Source organism: Malus sylvestris, chromosome 4, assembly GCF_916048215.2.
Source record: "Malus sylvestris chromosome 4, drMalSylv7.2, whole genome shotgun sequence".
In the NCBI taxonomy this organism is placed as follows: domain Eukaryota; kingdom Viridiplantae; phylum Streptophyta; class Magnoliopsida; order Rosales; family Rosaceae; genus Malus; species Malus sylvestris.
This window is the reverse complement of record NC_062263.1, coordinates 19,711,756-19,730,729: the sequence shown is the minus strand read 5'-3', so window position 1 is coordinate 19,730,729 and position 18,974 is coordinate 19,711,756. Positions and strand designations below refer to the sequence as shown.

Sequence of the window (18,974 nt, the reverse complement as noted above, 5' to 3'; positions counted from 1 at the left end):
CATGGGTACATTCACCAAATAAACCTCACATGAATACATTCTCAAATCAACCAAACAAAATATACCCATATTCATAGTGCCCATGAAAGTATGTGTAAGCTATCCATGATCCTCATAAAAGATGGATAAAAACGTAACTAAAGTGATCTTCTAGCAAATGGGTACATTGTACAACGAAAAACTAATGATACAGTCATTCATAGCAATGAAAACTAATCTCATCTAAACTACTGATCGTAGATGGAGAAAGAGAAACACGTCGCACGAGCCAACTAAAGAAAAACAAGTTGCACGAGCCAACTAAACTACGCCCATATCTACAATTGTTCATGGCATTTAAATTTGCTGAACTTTGATCTTAGTGGGAAAGCATATATATTAGAAGTTGGAAGCAAGATCCTTTCTGTAATTAAATAATTAAAAACCTCTAACTAATAATTAAACTTAGTAGGAAGTCAAAGGTTTTAGCATATTAAAGTATGTGTGTATTCATACTATTACATGGCTTGAAGGGTCTTCCAATTTGATAAGTTCTTGAAACTCTCTTTCCATCTCTTTTACTTCCCTCAGCAGACTGCTGATGCAAAACCCTAATCCACCCAAACAAACAGTTACTTGCACTCTAAGCTTCTGATGATCCTCTATTAATCCAGTCATGGTGGCAATTTTGTCGGATAATTCATTGGAATTTTGAAGAAAAGAATCTACAATGCATTCAGTCTCTTCCTTCTCTGAATCCAAAACCCTGGAACCATTTTCTCTTGCTGATAATGTTCCCGACTCAATGTCATGTTTGTCATGAACTGCAAGAGACTTCTTGGAAGCCAGCTCTTGGAGGCATTGCAGAGAATTCCCAATTTTTTTCTTGAAAATCTCCAAATCTTTCTCGATGCCCTTCATGGGCTTTTGGAGTTCTTCCGAATCAGGTTTGAAGCGCTGTAATACGAGTGATAGAGATTCTATTATGTTGGACATGATAATCGAAAGATTCCCCGTGTTAGATAAAGATCTCAGGAGCTTGCCATAACAGGCACCATTGAAAGGGATGAACCAGAAATTAGGCTCCAGCTGAGCTTCTTCAATGAACTTCTCTAACTTGTTGACATGAGATTTCAACTTGTACTGTTTCTGTCTCAACTTGGGACCAACTAAAGTGATTTGGTTTTCGAAAAGAACTAAATCTTTGATGCATTCTTGAAGGGATCCCAGTCCAAGTAAAAGTTTGAGTTTTGCCAGAGTTGCTGCTCTTGCAGGGGATGTGAGAATCTCTATGGTGATGAAACTGATCAATCCAATGACAGCCTCTGTGATTCTAGCAATCGCAAAATCGAGTGGAGGGCCATAATGTTTCCTGCCGAGTATTAGTAGTGCCCCTACAGCTGCTGATATTCCGCCAGCTTGACCATACATCCTGCTGTGCCACAGAAAGCTTGTGAAAACTAACCAAGGTAGAAGAGGTAAGAACCTCAAGTCCTCGACTTTCTTGAATATGAAGCAACACAAGATCCCGTAAATTGACCCCATTGCCGTAGATTGCGCTCGAGCATTTGCGAGAGTGAATGTTGCTTGTCTTCCCCTTACAAAACTTATTGCAATTGTGAGTCCTGCCCAATATGCTTCTCTCTTGTTAAACAGCAAACCCAGCTGCACTGCAAGGCCTAATGAAAGTGAACACTTAAGTGCAAATCGTAGACTTGTTCTGCTTGGTATAAGGCACAGAAGTCTACTGCTCCATTTGGTACAACAGTTGCTTTGATTTTGTGAACCTCTTGAGCTTTCGATGCGGGAGCACTCATGCTTGCATTCTTCAACAGCCTCGGTATTTTCTTGGAGAATTTTCAGACAATCAATGAAAAAAAAAACCAATAAATCTTCAGGAAATATGGTTTCAAGGGACCAGAAGGCCTCATCCAAAGATCTTTCCCTTTTGTTTCTTGTGTAGAAAGGTGCAAAGCGCTCGAGTTGCTCAAGCTTGTCATGTATTTGCCTTTTCATGTCGTGTAAAGCGTCCATTTGCAGTTTCTTAATCATGGCAACAGGAAAGGAAGGGCATGAAGTTGCAGCTATTGCAATCCCTCTCAAGGGTATTTCAACTTCCTGCAATTTTTCTCGAACGGAGAAGCGACTACGGTTGAGGATACTTCTGATTGTTGGTCTCTCCCACAGTAAGGCTTCCTGTCCAAAGTAAACCACATTGGTTAAAATCACAATGTAAGCTGCGAAAACCCGAGCAGAGGATCCAAACTCTTGTACAGAAGGTAGCTTTACCTGTTTATGTTCGATCCTTCGAAGGAGCTTTTCTCCTGCTTCAGCCAAGGGCTTGGCCTGTAAAATAAAGTCAAGTGCAGCAGAGCTGTCTCGAGACAAGATTGCATCTAAATACAAGTCGAACCTTTTCCTAGCATTCTTGGCATATTTTTGGCACATTTGTCTCACCTGTAAATGTTACTGATGAAGTTATGAATCTGTGCAGTTGATGAGAGAGAGAGAGAAAGCTTGATTTGGGTTGTAAGAAAAATGATTCTCATTACACTAGGATATATACATCAATAATTATATCCTAGTCAGCAATACATAACCGACTATATCAAACTTAGCTTAATAGCTAAGCTAAGTACTAATCTAGTGCATTGTGTGCATTACAATCTGGTGGTCCTTCATTCTCCTTAATACACCCCCTCAAGCAGAAGGAAGAAGGGCGAACTGAAAGCTTGAACTGAAGCTGTGCAAATCGATCAGCAGGGAGGGATTTGGTAAAGATATCAGCGAGTTGGAGTAAGGAAGCCACATGATGAACACTGATATGTCCCAGAAGAACCTTTTTGCGGATGTAGTGATAATCGATCTCTACATGTTTAGTACGGGCATGAAATACTGGGTTGAAAGCTAGAGCAATGGCACTCTTGTTATCACAGAAAACACTCGGGGTTTTCAGAAGAGGAAAGGAAATGTCAACCAGAATTTTGCAAACCCAACTGAGTTCGGCAGCAGTATGAGCAAGAGAGCGATACTCAGCTTCAGTAGAAGAACGAGCTACTGTACATTGTTTCTTGGCACTCCAGGAGATGAGATTGGGTCCAAGAAACACACAGTATCCACTAGTAGAACGTCTGTCCACAGGGCAACCTGCCCAATCAGCATCAGTCCATGCTGTAAGAATTTGCCGACCTTTGGTAAACCACAACCTGGAGTCAAGGGTACCCTTCAAGTACCGGAGAATCCGTTTGACAGCCTGCAAATGAATAGTCCGGGGAGTATGCATGTACTGACAAACCTGGTTGACTGCAAAAGCCAAATCCGGTCGTGTCCAAGTAAGATATTGAAGGGCATCAACGGTGGAGCGATAAGAAGTAGGATCTGTGAGAGGAGAACCAGAGTGATCCAACTTTATGGAACTAACGGGAGTGGTACAGGGTTTGACCCCAAGCATATCCGTCTTCTTAAGTAAGTCCAAGGCATATTTGGACTGATGAAGAAACAATCCTTTTGCAGATCGGTGAACCTCAATGCCGAGAAAATAATGAATATCACATAAGTCTTTGACTGGAAATAAGGATTGAAGCTGGGAAATAATGGACTGACAGAGGGCAGGGGAACTTCCAGTGATAATGATATCATCCACATACACTAAGATGAAGGTGATGAAAGAGTCTTTCTTGATGAAGAGACTAGTGTCCGAGGAAGAAGAAGAGAAACCCAACGAAACCAGTGCACTGTAGAAGGCTTCATACCAAGCTCGGGGAGCTTATTTGAGTCCATAGAGAGACCGTTTGAGTTTACAAACATGGTGAGGCTTAGACTGATCCACAAAACCAGGAGGTTGAACCATATACACATCTTCTTTGAGATAGCCATGCAGAAAAGCATTACTGACATCTAACTGATGTACAAACCAATCATAGCTCACAGCAAGAGACAAAAGTATTCTGATGGTGGTCGGCTTTGCTACAGGGCTAAAAGTTTCAGAAAAATCGAGGCCTTCTTATTGATGAAACCCTTTAGCTACCAACCGAGCCTTGTATCGTTCTATTGAACCATCAGCTTTGTGCTTAATTTTGAATACCCATTTACACCCAACTAAATTGTAACTTGGATGAGAAGATACTAATTCCCAAGTACCAGTGGATTGAAGTGCTTGATATTCACCTATCATGGCTTTTACCCAAGCAGGATGCTTGGAGGCTTGAAGATAAGTAGTAGGGGTCGGAGGAATGATGGTGAGTGGATCAACGGAAGGGGAGAGATGATGCTTAGTGGCTGTAAAGATCTTAGGCTTAGAAATACCGGCTTTGGCTCGGGTAATCATAGGATGGTGGTTGGTTGGGATAGTTGTAGGAGGGGGGACAGGAGAAGAAGAAGAGGGAGGAGGGAGGGGTACTGATGAGGATGAAGGTGAAGATGAGGGATTTTGTAGAATGGCAGGAGGGGTTGGAGTAGGATGAATAGGTATAGTAAGAGAAATAGGGTGAGATAATGAAGGAGAAGAAATAGAAGGAGAGGATACAGTAGGAGAAGGTAAAGGGAGAGAGTGCTTGAAAGGGAAAAGAGTTTCATCAAACACCACATGTCTCGAAATGTATAACATGTTAGTAACCGGATCAAGACAACGGTAACCGCTGTGATTCAAGCTGTATCCCAAGAACACTCAAAGTTTACTCTTTGGATCTAACTTACTGGATGAGTAAGGTTGGAGCCAGGGATAGCATGCACACCCAAAAGTCTTCAAGAGATGATATGGAGGTGGAGCTTTGAAGAGTAATTCCCAAGGACTGATAGAAGAAGCCTGAGGAGGAAGGCAATTGATGAGATATACTGCAGTTTGAAAAGCCTCAATCCAGTACTGAGAAGGTAAGCCACTGTGAGATAATAAAGTTCGACCCATTTCAACCACATGTCTATGTTTGCGTTCCGCACATCCATTCTGCTCAGGAGTGTGAGGACAACTCAATTGATGAGTTATGCCTTGAAGATTAAAGAAGCTTTGCAAAGTAGCACTTAAGAACTCACCCCCTGAATCAAATCGCAAACATTGAACTTTGCTGTCGAAAAGAGTTGGAACTTTGAGAACAAAAGTCTGAATAACAGAACACACATCGGATTTATAATGCAGTGGATAGAGCCAGCTATATTTAGTGAAATCATCAACTAGTATTAGATAATAGCGATATCCAGTACAAGAAGAGGTGGGGGAAGGACCCCATACATCAGCATGAACAAGATGAAATGGCCGAGTAGATCTACAAGGTAAAACAGAAAATGGCAATCTTGAAGCCTTCCCAAATTGACAATCAGAACAAACAGACTTCTGAGAATGTGAACCAGCAACAGACAAGTGACCTTTATTTACTATTTTATTGAAAACTAAACTTGAAGGATGACCAAGCCGTCTGTGCCATGTAGTGATATCAGCTTTAGCAATCATTAGAGCATGAGGTGAAATAGCAATGCCAGAAACACCAGTAGAAGCATGCCAGTAGAAAGGGTACAATCCTCCTTCACTGGGGCCCTGGAAAAGCATCCTCCCAGTTCTTAGATCCTTGATGTAGAATCCAAAGGGATCAAAAGTCAGCGAGCAACAGTTGTCATACACAAATTTATAAACGGACAGGAGATTATGAGAGGCTTGAGGAACTAATAACACATCATGAAGTTTGAACACAGCATTAGGAGTGCGTATTAAAGCATTTCCAGTATGAGAAATACACAAACCTTTGCCATCACCCACGAAAAGTTGTTCAGTGCCTGTGTATGGTGTGGCAGAGTTTAGCGAGGCTGGATCAGGAGTGACATGATGAGTCGCTCCACTGTCAGTAATCCAGTAGCTTGGAGGATGGGATCCAGTCAGAGCATTGAAACCCATGGGAGGGGAACGGTGAGAAGCAAATTGGGAGAGAGAGCCACAATAGAGAGCAGAGTGACCATATTGATTACAAAGCTGACAAGGAATGGATTGTCCAGGTTGGGATGGTCCAGGAATAGGACCAGAGTGTGCACCAGAAAATGAGGAACGAGAGGGAGCAGGACCAAGAATACCTCCAGAGAAATTATGTTGGCGATTAGCACCAAAGTTGCGATTCTGAGGAAAGCGATTACGATTGTGGTATTGATTGCGATTCTAATTCTGATATTTGCCTCTGAAGTTGCCTCTGAAAGAAGGAGAACCAGACGAGCCTTGTTGAGCAGTATAAGCATGGAAGGGTGCAGAACTTGAGGATGTAGAACCTTGTCGAGTCTTGCGTTTTTGAAGGGAAATCTCCTTACTAAGTAGAAGACCATGGAGTTCATCACCATTAATAGACTCAGTTCTTGTCTCGATTGAGTCAACAAACGATTCATACTCATCTGGGAGACCAGCGAGAATATAAGCCACAAGATCTGAATCAGAAATCGATTCACCAGCAGCAGCAAGCTTATCAGAGATGTCCTTAATAGTGTTGAGATACTCAGTCATGGAAGCATCACCTTTCTGAATAGTCTGGATTTTAGATCGGAGACTATGAACATGAGTACGCGAAGCGCCTGCGAAACGACGTTCAAGAGACTGCCACAGAGAACGAGAATCTTCCATTCCAATGGTCAGAGGAAGAAGATCTTCAGCAAGAGTGGAGTTGATCCAAATCGTCAAGATTTGGTCACGTTCACACCACAGTTCGTACGCAGAGTTAGGAATCTGAGATCCAGACGAATCACGAACACACGGAGGAGGACAAGGATCATCTCCAGTAAGAAGCCCTAAAAGCTTGAATCGCTTCAGAACATGAAGGAATAAGCTACGCCAAGTGATGAAATTGTGCCGATTGAGTTTCGTCGGAACCATTCCAGCAATGTTTTGAACAGTAATCGTCGCAATCGATGGAGGCACATTAGTAGAGATCTCACCAAGAGGAGTAGGACCAGAAGAGGTAGCTGGAGGAGAGGAATCAGAGGAGGATGGATGAGGCGCCATAGCGGTTGCAGACAGAATGCACGAGAGAGAGAAAAGATCTGTTTGGGAGATCAGAAAATAAAATAAAAAAATACGAGAAGGAGGTAAGATCTGTTTGGGAGATAAGAAAAAAAAAATCCAAGAAATTAAGAAAAGGAGGGAAGCGAAGGATCGACGTCAGTGGACTCCGGCGAAGATACCATGATGAAGTTATGAATCTGTGCAGTTGATGAGAGAGAGAGAGAAAGCTTGATTTGGGTTGTAAGAAAAATGATTCTCATTACACTAGGATATATACATCAATAATTATATCCTAGTCAGCAATACATAACCGACTATATCAAACTTAGCTTAATAGCTAAGCTAAGTACTAATCTAGTGCATTGTGTGCATTACAATCTGGTGGTCCTTCATTCTCCTTAATAGTTACAAGCATTGCCGTTAGGCTCATCATGACATGCTCGGGATTTTGGGGCGTGACAAGAAATAAAACAACTTGCGTATTTATTCTTCGCAAACATCATATACTGATTTCAACTCTTATTGAAATTTTAGTAAAACTAATGTTGTTGAAATCTCGAATTTGGACGGTGTAAGTTGCTAGAAAAAGAATGGAATTACGCGGTGGATGTGAAGTTGAAGATGAAGCCATGAAGGAATATAGAATAGATTGATTCTCAGGCAACAGTGCAAAGAATATTAGGATCTATTCCTCCACTGACCCTTCTTTTTTGGGTGTATTTTCAATTTTTTTTTTAATCAAAATAGAGGATTAGGCGATCACTGCCCGACCCCCATAATATTATTTTCGCTTTTTTTTTTTTTTTTTTGAGGAAAATATTATTTTCACTTTAACTTTCCAATTTTTAACTAAATTTTAACTCAGTTCATTCAGAAGTTATGTTAAAAGTTTTTATCTTATCATTTTCTTACCTCAAGAATGCCTAACCTTCGTGAATCATCATGAAGTTTGAACTGTGAAAACTTTGTCGACAAAAACTGTGAAAACTTTACAAGAATTTTAGGATCCATACAAAATGATGCAGACATATGGAAGACAAACAACACATGTTATAAATGTATACATATATAGCTAGATGTATATATACCTCGTCGTAGGCAAGGTAAGGAGACAACACAGCCGCCAGAGATGCCTTTTGATAGAGAAACAAGTTGGGAAACAACATAGCCCCAACAGATGCCGAGGCTCCAAGCATAGTACTCAATGACACCTGAATCGGGTGCATAAGTACCAACTCATCAACTTCTGCGCAATGAATGGCAGTGCCTACATACACAATCACAATCTGCCCGAACGCAATCCGCTTAGACATCAAGTGGGTTGCTCCCGGCAGTGCCACAACAAAAGCGCACAAAGCCACTGCAAGGGATGATACAAAGTAACTGAAGTGCGCTGGCCCTATTAGCTGGAGGCTCAGGATTGAAAGGATCAACACCTGAATACAAGCGTAAAGCGCATGCCAGAAGCCTCTCAGTGCCTCCCCCAGCGTCGCGTCTGAGACGATGAGGATTGTGGTGAGGTAAGAGTATGCAGGGTAGGCTACTAAACGCCTGAGAGGCTGTGGACCGTAGAGGGTGGTGGTGTAGACTATGGTGCAGGCTAAGATGGTTCGAAACGCTGCTTGTAGCCTCAGGCACCACACGGCATAGGTCCAGCCCATCCTGGTGGCCGGAACCATTATCCGAAGTGTTGTGAGCCTCCAAGTTCAAAAGTAAAACTGAATGAAATGATGTGCTAGCTTAGCTAGATTCGACCCCAAACAGTTTTGCCGGTAATATGTGTTTGCTTTTAGCATGTAGTGTACAGCTAATGAAATGGTAATAGTCAAGTTTCAAGGCTTTGGTAGAAACTAAGATTTCAGATTTCTAAGATGTCAATGTGCAATGTCTTTATCTTAACAAAGAAGATCAGAATCGCAGAAAGAAGAAGAAAGAAGCAATACAGAGAATGTAGAAGAAAACTTAGAAATAAAACTAGAAAGAATATGAAAGGTTTTGTATTGATAGAATGATTATTTCTTACAAACATTAAGCTGCAATCAGCCTTTTATATCACTCTAGTAGCCTAACCTTGCTTACTGTGTAAGCTACACATAACCATCCTAACTAACTTTCAACAGAAATATTGATGACATGGCAGATTATGTGGCAGATTATGTGGCAGATTATGTGGCATTCACTTGAGTCAATATCAGTCAACACTTTATAAGGAATAAGTTCCACGATCCTGTTTGTCTTCTTTATATCTCCAGCAAAGAGGGATTCAAAGTAAAAAAATTATAACTATTGAATTACAGCTTGACTAAGATTTAGGATCATTGTTATAAAAATTTACACCTAGGCACTAAGCGGCTTGTCATCGTCCCGATTAATCCTTAGACGTTTAAAAATTAAGAAATGACCCCTAAACCTATCTAGGCATCCACCTAGGTAGCAACTCTCATTTAGACAGAAAATATATAACTTTTATTTTGCATTTTATTTTTTAACAAATTGTAAGAGACTTGTTGAACACTTGGTTGGACACTTATTATATGTTTGTTCTCCATATTTTCAATATGTCATAATACTTTATAATCTATATGTCATTCAATTTTGAATTTATGTATCTCAATACAATTATATATTCTTTTATTATAAATAAATATGTTATATGATAAATTTAATTAAAATTTAAAAAACTGCATAGTCGCTAGGCCCTTACTCGTCGTCTAACGAGCGCCTTTTAGAACCTTAGCTAGGATGGTAGGAATCATAAAATTACGAATATCGACTTATGAGAAAATTTGGGATTTTAAGTTCTTAATTCTACACCCTTGGACTTTCTCCCATGTTTCTTGGGTTTGGCTTTACTAATAGTCACTATAGTCCTTTTCCCAACCTACGTTAGAAACTAGAATTCCAAACGTTGGGTTTGTCATCAGTAATACTCTTTCTCCCAACCAACGGTAGAAACTAAACAAACTTAGGGTTGACTTTCTTTTTTAGCATGTCTAATTCTAGCGGGCGGTGTCCGATTAAAGCTTTTTACTTGTTCAAAATGTGCAGTATAGACGATTGGCATGTGATGAACTAGTTAATGAGAGAATCTCTCCCTAATCAAATCCTAGCTTTAAAGAGCTGTCTCCTTGGTCGCTCTTTAAGCCCAATTATGGAAATTGAAACTTCACCTTTCTCACACTCCATCTTATATTTAGGGTTTCTCTCTATTTCTATCTATTCCACAAAGATTAGTTCCTAACTATAGCACAATCTCTCTCTAACTTATTCAGAAATTGGTAAAGCTGAATTACCTTTCTATGGGTAGTGTTTTAATCAAAATCCCGTCTTATTTGGGAAACATGGATTGTTAAGGATCTGCATAATGTTGGGTGGAGAAGCCTTACCCTACAAATGGATCAGCATTATGGCAGTATTCCAAACAAATTATGCACTATTATGTGGCAAGGTAAAGTATATGGCAGTGCATCAGTAGTTTGAGTTTCGCCTCCGTGTCCTCCAAGCATAGGTTCTTCCTTCATATTGGCCTTACCTCGAATCTTAATTAAGAGATGACTCTCATTCACCATTCTTTTCATTCTACATGATGTTATTTATTTTTTGTCCTTTAATAAACAAGGGGAGAAAAGAAGTGGCCTAAATCACTTTCCTTTTAATAAAGATAAATAAATTTAATTGAATTGCTCGTAACTGCAGCTGAATACATGTTAACAACTATATCTTGTAAAAAATAATATAAAGATACACTTCACTAGAGGGTGGGGATTCGAGCTAAGTCGAACAATGGATCAATCAGAATAATTTGTTATCACACTCACTAACAACAAGAGTCAAATCTAAAACCTACAACTTACACGTGAAGAGGAATACCAACTAACTCTGCTAAATGAGAATGTATATTGTAACTTAAAGACAAATGGTCAACTTTCTTATGTAGTAAGGAATCACGCAAACATTGGCCTCTTTGTTTCTGGACCAGAATTCTAGTCATATATTCTTATGCTCCATAAATATAAAGGACGAATTTATATTTTTTTTGGTACCATGATACTAGTCACATATTCTTCTTTTCATATAGAAAAAGAGGTAATATTTAGTTTTCTTAAACTACTTGACCTAAAGAATTTAATTTTTAGTTTTCAAATCACTAAAATCCCTTTCAGATCACCAAGAGTGTTCCTAACCATGTTTGGAAGAAAAGAAAAAAGTTCTTATTGGTTCAAATAAGCACTTGAAGAGCGTTATGAAACAATCATCTGCTATGTGCTTTTTCAAGAAGCACTTCAAGTGTTTCTTTCATGAAGCGCTTGCATTTTCATTAAAAATCTCAATGTGTTTCTAATAGAAACGCTTCTAAACAGAACTGTTTCTTTAAATTACTTCCAACCAGGTGTAGAAAAACTGTGAGGTTTTGGTTCAAGAGTAATGTTATTCACACTCCCACTGTCATCCAGCACTCCTTGTCTTTGTGTTCGACTGGCGCGTCCCTGAACAACGAAAAAAACACTTGCACTGCAAACGAATTCTGTCGCGATCACGATCAGATAAAATAATGGATCATCAAAGTATCCACCCACTTGTGACCTAAGGCAAATGTGAATGCTAAATATTTTGTTCGATATAATGAGTCGCATAAGAATTTACCAGATCAAAAGAGAAGAATATAGTTAAAGAATACGCCTAAGCATATCCTTGACCAGTGTTTCCAAAAACTTAAGCTATAAGAAGCTATTTTTTCTATATTCTAACAACAATTCACAAACACCCTCAGGAAAGAATGGCTAATACACTTGAAAAATAGTTTGCAATACGTTTACATTCTCTGCTACGTCAGCTTAGAAGATCGGGTACCAAAAGAACGGATGAATTCATTTCTAGGCATAATATTAAAATACCTAACAAAGTACCTGAACTCTCTTTTGCAGATGGGGAAGTAGACGATACGGTTTCTGGAAAGTCAGCAAATGAAAGTCAACAGTGCTTTGACGTATTGATTCCATGCTTCTTAGCTCAGCTGCACATATCATCCTCCAAAATTCCTTCATCATGTTTACTACATCTATGTTGCATCTTCTGTCGACCAGATGCTAATACTTGAAACTAGGGGTGGAAAAAAATACTGAAAATTCCAAACCAAACCGAAAAAATCCCAAACTGAAAATCCTGAAAAATTTCAGTGCACAATTCCGAACCGATCCTGAAATTTCGATACGGGAATCGGTCTCACATTTTCATTCATTCGGTAATCCCGAACTAAACCAAAATAAAAAAAAAAATATGTATATTATTTAATTTTAAATATATATTTGGAATTGTAACAGCCGTTGGATTTGGTTGAGATTTAATTTTAACCGTTGAATCCAAATAAAACCCTCACTCAGTCACTCTCTCTCTTGACCTCACCTCACCGTGCTCTCTCATCCTCGCTGATTTCTCTCGATCTATCTCCTCCTTCTTATTTGCCGCCTTCGAATCTAGCCACATCACACAAGTAACTCACCTCTCCCTCGACTGACCTCTCTGGTCTCTCTCTTGACTTCTCATCCCTCATTGTTGAGCCTTCCTTCACCACATAGAGCCACGGCCACCGCTCTTTATCTCGTGATTCTCTCTATAAACACTCAAAGTCCGAGTATCTTCTTCATCCAGTGCACTGTGCACCAATTCTCCTCCAAATCGGGTAAATTTTGAAATTAATTTAGATTAGGGTTTGTGAAATTTGTTCATGTTTTAGATTGGATGTTCATGATTCCAGCCCTAATTTAATTTCTATATTTATGGTTACCATTAGGCTAGGGTTTATGAAATTTTTTTTTTCGATTTAGGAGTTTGGCTATGATTTGCTATGATTTGTTATGTTTTGTTTTTGTTATGCAACTTAAAGACTTTTAAAATTTTCAATTGGCGACTATACTTTCTGTTATTTAACTTATTGGACATGTATGAATTGATAGTTGAAGCTACCACCACCTATGGCGTGTTTACCAAGCGGGGGAGGAGTAGGGGGAAACGGAATTGCACTCCTTTGGAAGGATTCCGACGTTTACTAACATATAGGGAATGAAAAAAAATGTGGGGTCCACCTAAAATCCGGAATCGAATTCCGGAATTACCCGGAATTGAATTACCGAGATAGAGCTAGTATTTGGATTCCGGGGAGAAGCCTCCATCCGGAATCAAATGTTTCTTTCCAAAATACCCTTCCATCTTATGGTTGTCCTCCGCCATCCTCTCCAGCAACCCTATGCAGCAACTCTCTGTAAAAGGATGAAAGACCACTCCGCTGGACCATGATTTGCCGACAAGACCACTCCGCTGGACCATGACTTACCGATCTATGGGCAGTGGCTATGGGGGTAAGTGGGGTGGAGGGCAGGGAAAGGCGGGGAGGGGGGAGGGCTGTTGCGGCTGGGAAAGGGATGAGAGGGGTGGTGTGGGAAGACAATGGGTTTTTTGTCGTGGGGAAGCTGTTGCGGCTGGGAAAAGGATGAGAGAGGCATGGTGTGGGTGGGAAGATAGACAAAGGGTTTTTTGTGGTGGTGAAGACAGCAAATGGAAGGATTGAGTAAAGTTAATTATTTTTATAGAGATAAATTTTGGTATATAAAATTAGTTTGATTAATTTTTTTTTTGAACAATAAATTAGTTTGATTAATTTGTATAAAAATAATTTATTTATGTAAGGGCAACATAGTAATCAACCGAGTTTTCATTCTGATTGAAGTGAATTAGTAAACAACTTATATGGACTCAACATCATTCATACTCCGATTCCAGACAGTTTTAGTAAACAACTTCAACAGGAATCCGATTCTGATTCCACCTCATTTCAATTCCCCCTCAATCAAATTCCTCCTCAATTCAATTCCTCTCAATTTGATTACGGATTAGTAAATGCGCCACTAGAGTGCTAGATAAGGGAGAAGCTCCCAACCCTAGGAAAAGAAACTCCTAAAAGCATATATCAGGAAATCATTGATGCCCTAAATCGGATCATTATTTAATTGAATCATATGCTATGCAAGAAATTATGCCTTCAGGGATCATTAGTTGATTGAATCTTATATGGAGAACATCATTAGAAAGAAAAGACCATTGTTTAACAACATATACATACACATATAAATGTGTTCAATAATATTATGGGCTAGAAAAATTAAAGTCAAATCAATTAAACTAAGAGAAAAAATGCTAATTTGCTGCTATCTCCAAACAATAGCTGGCTTGAATATTTAGCAAAAGATAAAAACACCAGTATGATCAGTATGATTTTAAAGTTTGTGTTCTCCTCTCTTTAGGAGCACCGTGGTTGAACTTGAATTATGTGATTTAATTTACACAGATTTGAGAAATTTAATCATGTATGTTTCATTGTTTTGTGACTTTGTCCATTTGTAGGTTACTCTTCTTTGCCAAATCCAAAACTCTAAAACTTCATCACACAATGGAATGCAGCAGCAACAATAGGAATTATAAAGGTGTAGATTTTAAGTCCTCTTTTCTCCACAATTTTTTGCTTCTTTATATATACTTATCAACTTTCTAATTTGTCTTTAATGCTTTAATAGGTTTTCTTCAATCCTTTTCTCTGCTAATTTGTCTTGAATGCTTTAATAGGTTTTCTTCAATCATGAGATTTATAGCACCGACTGCACCACTCCATTACCCGTTGTAATTGACAAGTGTATTCGGCCTGCTTCAATTGACACTAGGAGGTCTTTGTTTAAGGTGAAGTTGGCCTTGAATTGAGCTTAAGGAGATCGGTCCTCGGTTTGAATTGAGGCATTTTAAGGTTAGTACTCTATCTTCATTGTTGAGAAATTTGTGCTGCTTGCAAGGATATAGCACATGTTTTATTTTTGCATTCACATGTTTGTGTTGTTTATGTCATATGGACACTAGTTAGATATGAATAAATATGAATTCTCTTTATGAATACATATGAATTCTCTTTAATTGTTTCCTCTTAAGAAATGCCATTTAGCATGAATAAATTTAAATTTTAATGTTGCGCTTACTTTGCACATATTGAATATGTTATTGCATTTGAATTGGATATGTGACTTATTGAATTGGAATTTGGATATATATTGAACTGTGGTTGTGATATATTAATGTGCATTGTTATTTTATTTGTTAGGATGAATGGGTCTAGTAGCCAATCTAGTACACCTATGGTCTCGATATTAGGAGAATGAAAACAAATCCAACCTAGTGGTACCCTTCAACTAGGCACTCCCTCACCTTAAGATTATCTGCATGATGATTATTATGAAGATTGTTGGGATGATGATCCGGATGTGGAGGAGGATATTGCATTAGAACAAGTAGAAGAACAGGGGGGAGAGGGGGAAGAGGAAATAGAAGTAGTGAGAGAATGGGAGGATCCTCCTCAGAAAAAGGGCAATAGGAGAAAGGGCCCAGGTCCGGCGTGGAACAATGCTAAGAGGGTAACTATCACCGATAATAATGGGGTGGAATTGTACATGGCCGAATGCATGCATTGCAAACTCTTATTACCGACACACCCTAGCAATCATGGGACGCGGGAATTCTTGAGCATTTGAAGAAATGTGCTGGTTCTAGTCTTTTTGAGAATGGATCTGAACCAACCAACATTGACACAAGCGAGGATGGGAGGTGCAGTTGTCACTCACACTTTCAATAAAAAAAAGACTTGATATGAGATGTATGAGGTGGATTATAATAACAGATATGCCTTTTAGGGTGGTCAATGAAGAGGACTTTCAAGCTTTTATTCGTGACTTGAATCCAAAGTACAAACTTCCTAATAGGCATAAGGTGGCAGCGGCAATTTTGGAGTTGTTTTTCGAAGAGAAGGCAAAAATAAAAAGTGTGATTAAGGGGTTGAGAGTGAGTATCACAAACGATACTTAGACCTCGATCCAAAAGATAAACTACATGGTCATCACGGCCCATTTTTTTGACACTAATTGGGCATTGCATAAGAGGATCCTAAACTTTGTCCAAGTTACTTCTCACAAGGGTGATGACATTGGAAGATGTCTAGAGGTTTATTTGAATGATTGGGGCATAGACAAGGTGTTTAGCATTACCGTTGACAATGCTAGTGCAAATGACACCGTTATTGCATACATGAAAAGAAGACTCAAGTCAGATGGTACTCTTTTACTCGACGAGGCTCACTTGCACATGAGGTGCGCTTGTCACATCCTTAATTTGATAGTTAAGGATGGAATGGCGGATCTTAGTTGTGAGATTGATGCCATAAAAAATTGTGTGAAGTTTATACACTCATCTCCGGCAAGGTTGGAGTCTTTTAGGGAATATTGTGTCTTGTTGAAACTTAATAGGATGTCAAGTATCCCTTTTGATGTTGTCACAAGGTGGAATGCCACCTATGAAACGCTTAATAGTGATTTCAAGTTTAAAAAAGTGTTCTCTAAGATGGCATTTGAGTGTGACTCTTTTATTGCTTACTTTAAAGAGGAGGTCTCGAAAGAGGTTGATAGGGTGACAACAAAGGCCAAGCGGGTGGGTCCTCAGGAGGTGGATGACTAGGAGAGGTCGGTGAGTTTTCTCACTTTCTCAAAAAGTTTTATGATGCAACCTTGACATTAAATGCAACCCTTACCCCAACGTCACACTTAATACTTAGCACGGTGATTGCTTTGCAAGTGGAGATAAAAGAACAAATTTTAAACACCTCTAATGCCACTTTGCAAAGTGTGGCTACCTTAATGAAGCTCAAGTTTGACAAATATTGGGGTGACATTGAAAATGTGAACCCTATTCTCTTTGTAGCCCAAGTACTAGACCCGAGGTATAAATTTGAAATGTTGAAGACAAATCTAGAAGAGCTCGGCTATAGATGGGAAAAAATAAGGGAGGAGAAAGCTATTGGGTTTTTTCCAGCCCATGATAAGTTATCCTACGTCTATAAGGAATTATAGTCTTAGAGGATTAAATTGTTTTCCCAATTGGAGTTGTTTTCCTAATTGAAGTTAGTTTCTCAATTGGAGAAGGATTCATAACTAAATTCCAATTAGGATTAGTAATCCTTATTGAAGAAGACTTTTATTATGTCTATATAAAGGGGCTATTGTACTAGTTTTGAGAAGGGAGCAAAACAATAAATTGTATACCACTCAAGGGATTAGAGTGAGAGAATATTGTAAAGTGTGTGCGAGAGAAAAGAAAAGAGATAACGTATTTCTTGTTCTTTCAGGTTTTTCATCAAGTCCTAGTTTTAGAGATTTGGCAAGATTATTGGATGTACTCATTATTGATATAGTGAAAGATTGTTGTTGTTGTCCCGTGGACGTAGGCACATATTGTCGAACCACGTAAATTCTTGGTGTTATTTATCTTGGTTATTTGTTTTCGATTTCAGGTGTTTGTTCTATTTTTTCCGTTCTTAAACACGATATTCTCAACAAGTGGTATCAAAGCCAGGTTTGGCTGATATCCCTTTAGAATGGAGGGTGCAATAATGATGAAACTCAACCGCTCCAACTAGGTTACGTGGAAATCAAGAATGGAGGACATGCTTTATTGTAAAGATCTCCATGAGCGAATTGAAGGTATTAATAGCAAGCCAACAAATATGTCTAATGCCAATTAGACCAAGATGAATCGTAAAACTATTGGTACGAACAAACAATGGGTGGATGAGAGCATCTATCACCATGTGTCTAAAGAAACTGAGGTGCAAGCTCTTTAGAAGAAACTAGAATCCCTCTTTGAGAAGAAGACCGCTGCCAATAAAGCATTCTTTATCAAAGAGCTTGTCAATATGAAGTATGCGGAAGATGTTAGTGTAACTGAGCACTTGAACAACTTTCAGAACGTGATCAATCAGGTAGCCACTATGGGTTTAAATATTGAAGAAAAGCTGCTAGCACTTTTATTGCTAGGATCCTTGCTAGATAGTTGGGAAGCCTTCGTCATAATTGTAAGCAATTCAGCTTCTAATGGCGTACTATTTGTGGATGTTGTTAAGGATGCATGTTTAATGAAGAAACAAGGAGAAAAGCTTCAGATGCAGGTGCTGGACAACTCTTTGTCACTGAGAAAAGAGGCAAAAATTCAGGTAGGACGAGATTCAATGGCGACTGCCACTATTGTGGGAAAAATGGTCACATGAAGAAGCATTGTCGTAAATGGAAAAAGGAACAAAAGGATGGGAACAATATTGTAGGTGTTATGACTTACGATGAAGAGCTTCTTTAATGTAGATGATTGATGGTTTTATGGCAAAAAAGTCTATAATTGCCTTTGCCAATGACGATGAGTATTGCGATCAGGGAGAGCTTGGTCAAGAAAGGTCTAATCAAGAGGGTCTTGGTTAATAAGTTGTTCGATCAAGGAGAGCTTGATTATGGGTAGTTCGATCAGAGGGAGTCTAGTCATGAAAAGGTCGATCAATAGGAGTTTAGTCAAGAGGAGCAATCCATTTTTTTTTTTTTGTATACCTTCCTCATAGTCTGCAGGGGGAGATTGTTGGGTTTTTTCCAACCCATGATAAGTTATCCTACGTCTATAAGGAATTATAGTCTTAGAGGATTAAATTGTTTTCCCAATTAGAGTTGTTTTCCCAATTGAAGTTAGTTTCTCAAATTGAGAATGATTCATAACTAGATTCCAATTAGGATTAGTAATCCATATTGAAGAAGACCTTTATTATGTCCATATAAAGGGGCTATTGTACTAGTTTTGAGAAGGGAGCAAAACAATAAATTGTATACCACTAAAGGGATTAGAGTGAGAGAATATTGTAAAATGTGTGCGAGAGAAAAGAAAAGAGATAGTGTATTTCTTGTTCTTGTTCTTTCATGTTTTTCATCAAGTCCTAGTTCTAGAGATTTGGCAAAATTATTGGTTGTACTTATTATTGATATAGTGAAAGATTGTTGTTGTTGTCCCGTGGACGTAGGCACATATTGCCGAACCACGTAAATTCTTGGTGTTATTTATCTTGGTTATTTGTTTTCGATTTTAGGTGTTTGTTCTATTTTTCCCATTCTTAAACGCAATATTCTTAACA

General features: G+C 38.9%; 1 protein-coding gene across 1 annotated transcript; it reads right to left on the bottom strand.

Annotated features, from left to right (window-relative positions):
- Nucleotides 1-341: 341 nt before the first annotated feature.
- LOC126620209 (uncharacterized) lies at nucleotides 342-8,949 on the bottom strand. Its single transcript, XM_050288724.1, has 3 exons — nucleotides 8,035-8,949; nucleotides 2,269-2,436; nucleotides 342-2,175 (listed from the first exon to the last, which is right to left on the bottom strand). The coding sequence occupies exons 1-3, from the start codon at nucleotides 8,623-8,625 to the stop codon at nucleotides 490-492; spliced, it is 2,445 nt and encodes an 814-aa protein (XP_050144681.1). The 5' UTR covers nucleotides 8,626-8,949; the 3' UTR covers nucleotides 342-489.
- Between the last annotated feature and the right edge of the window lie 10,025 nt (nucleotides 8,950-18,974).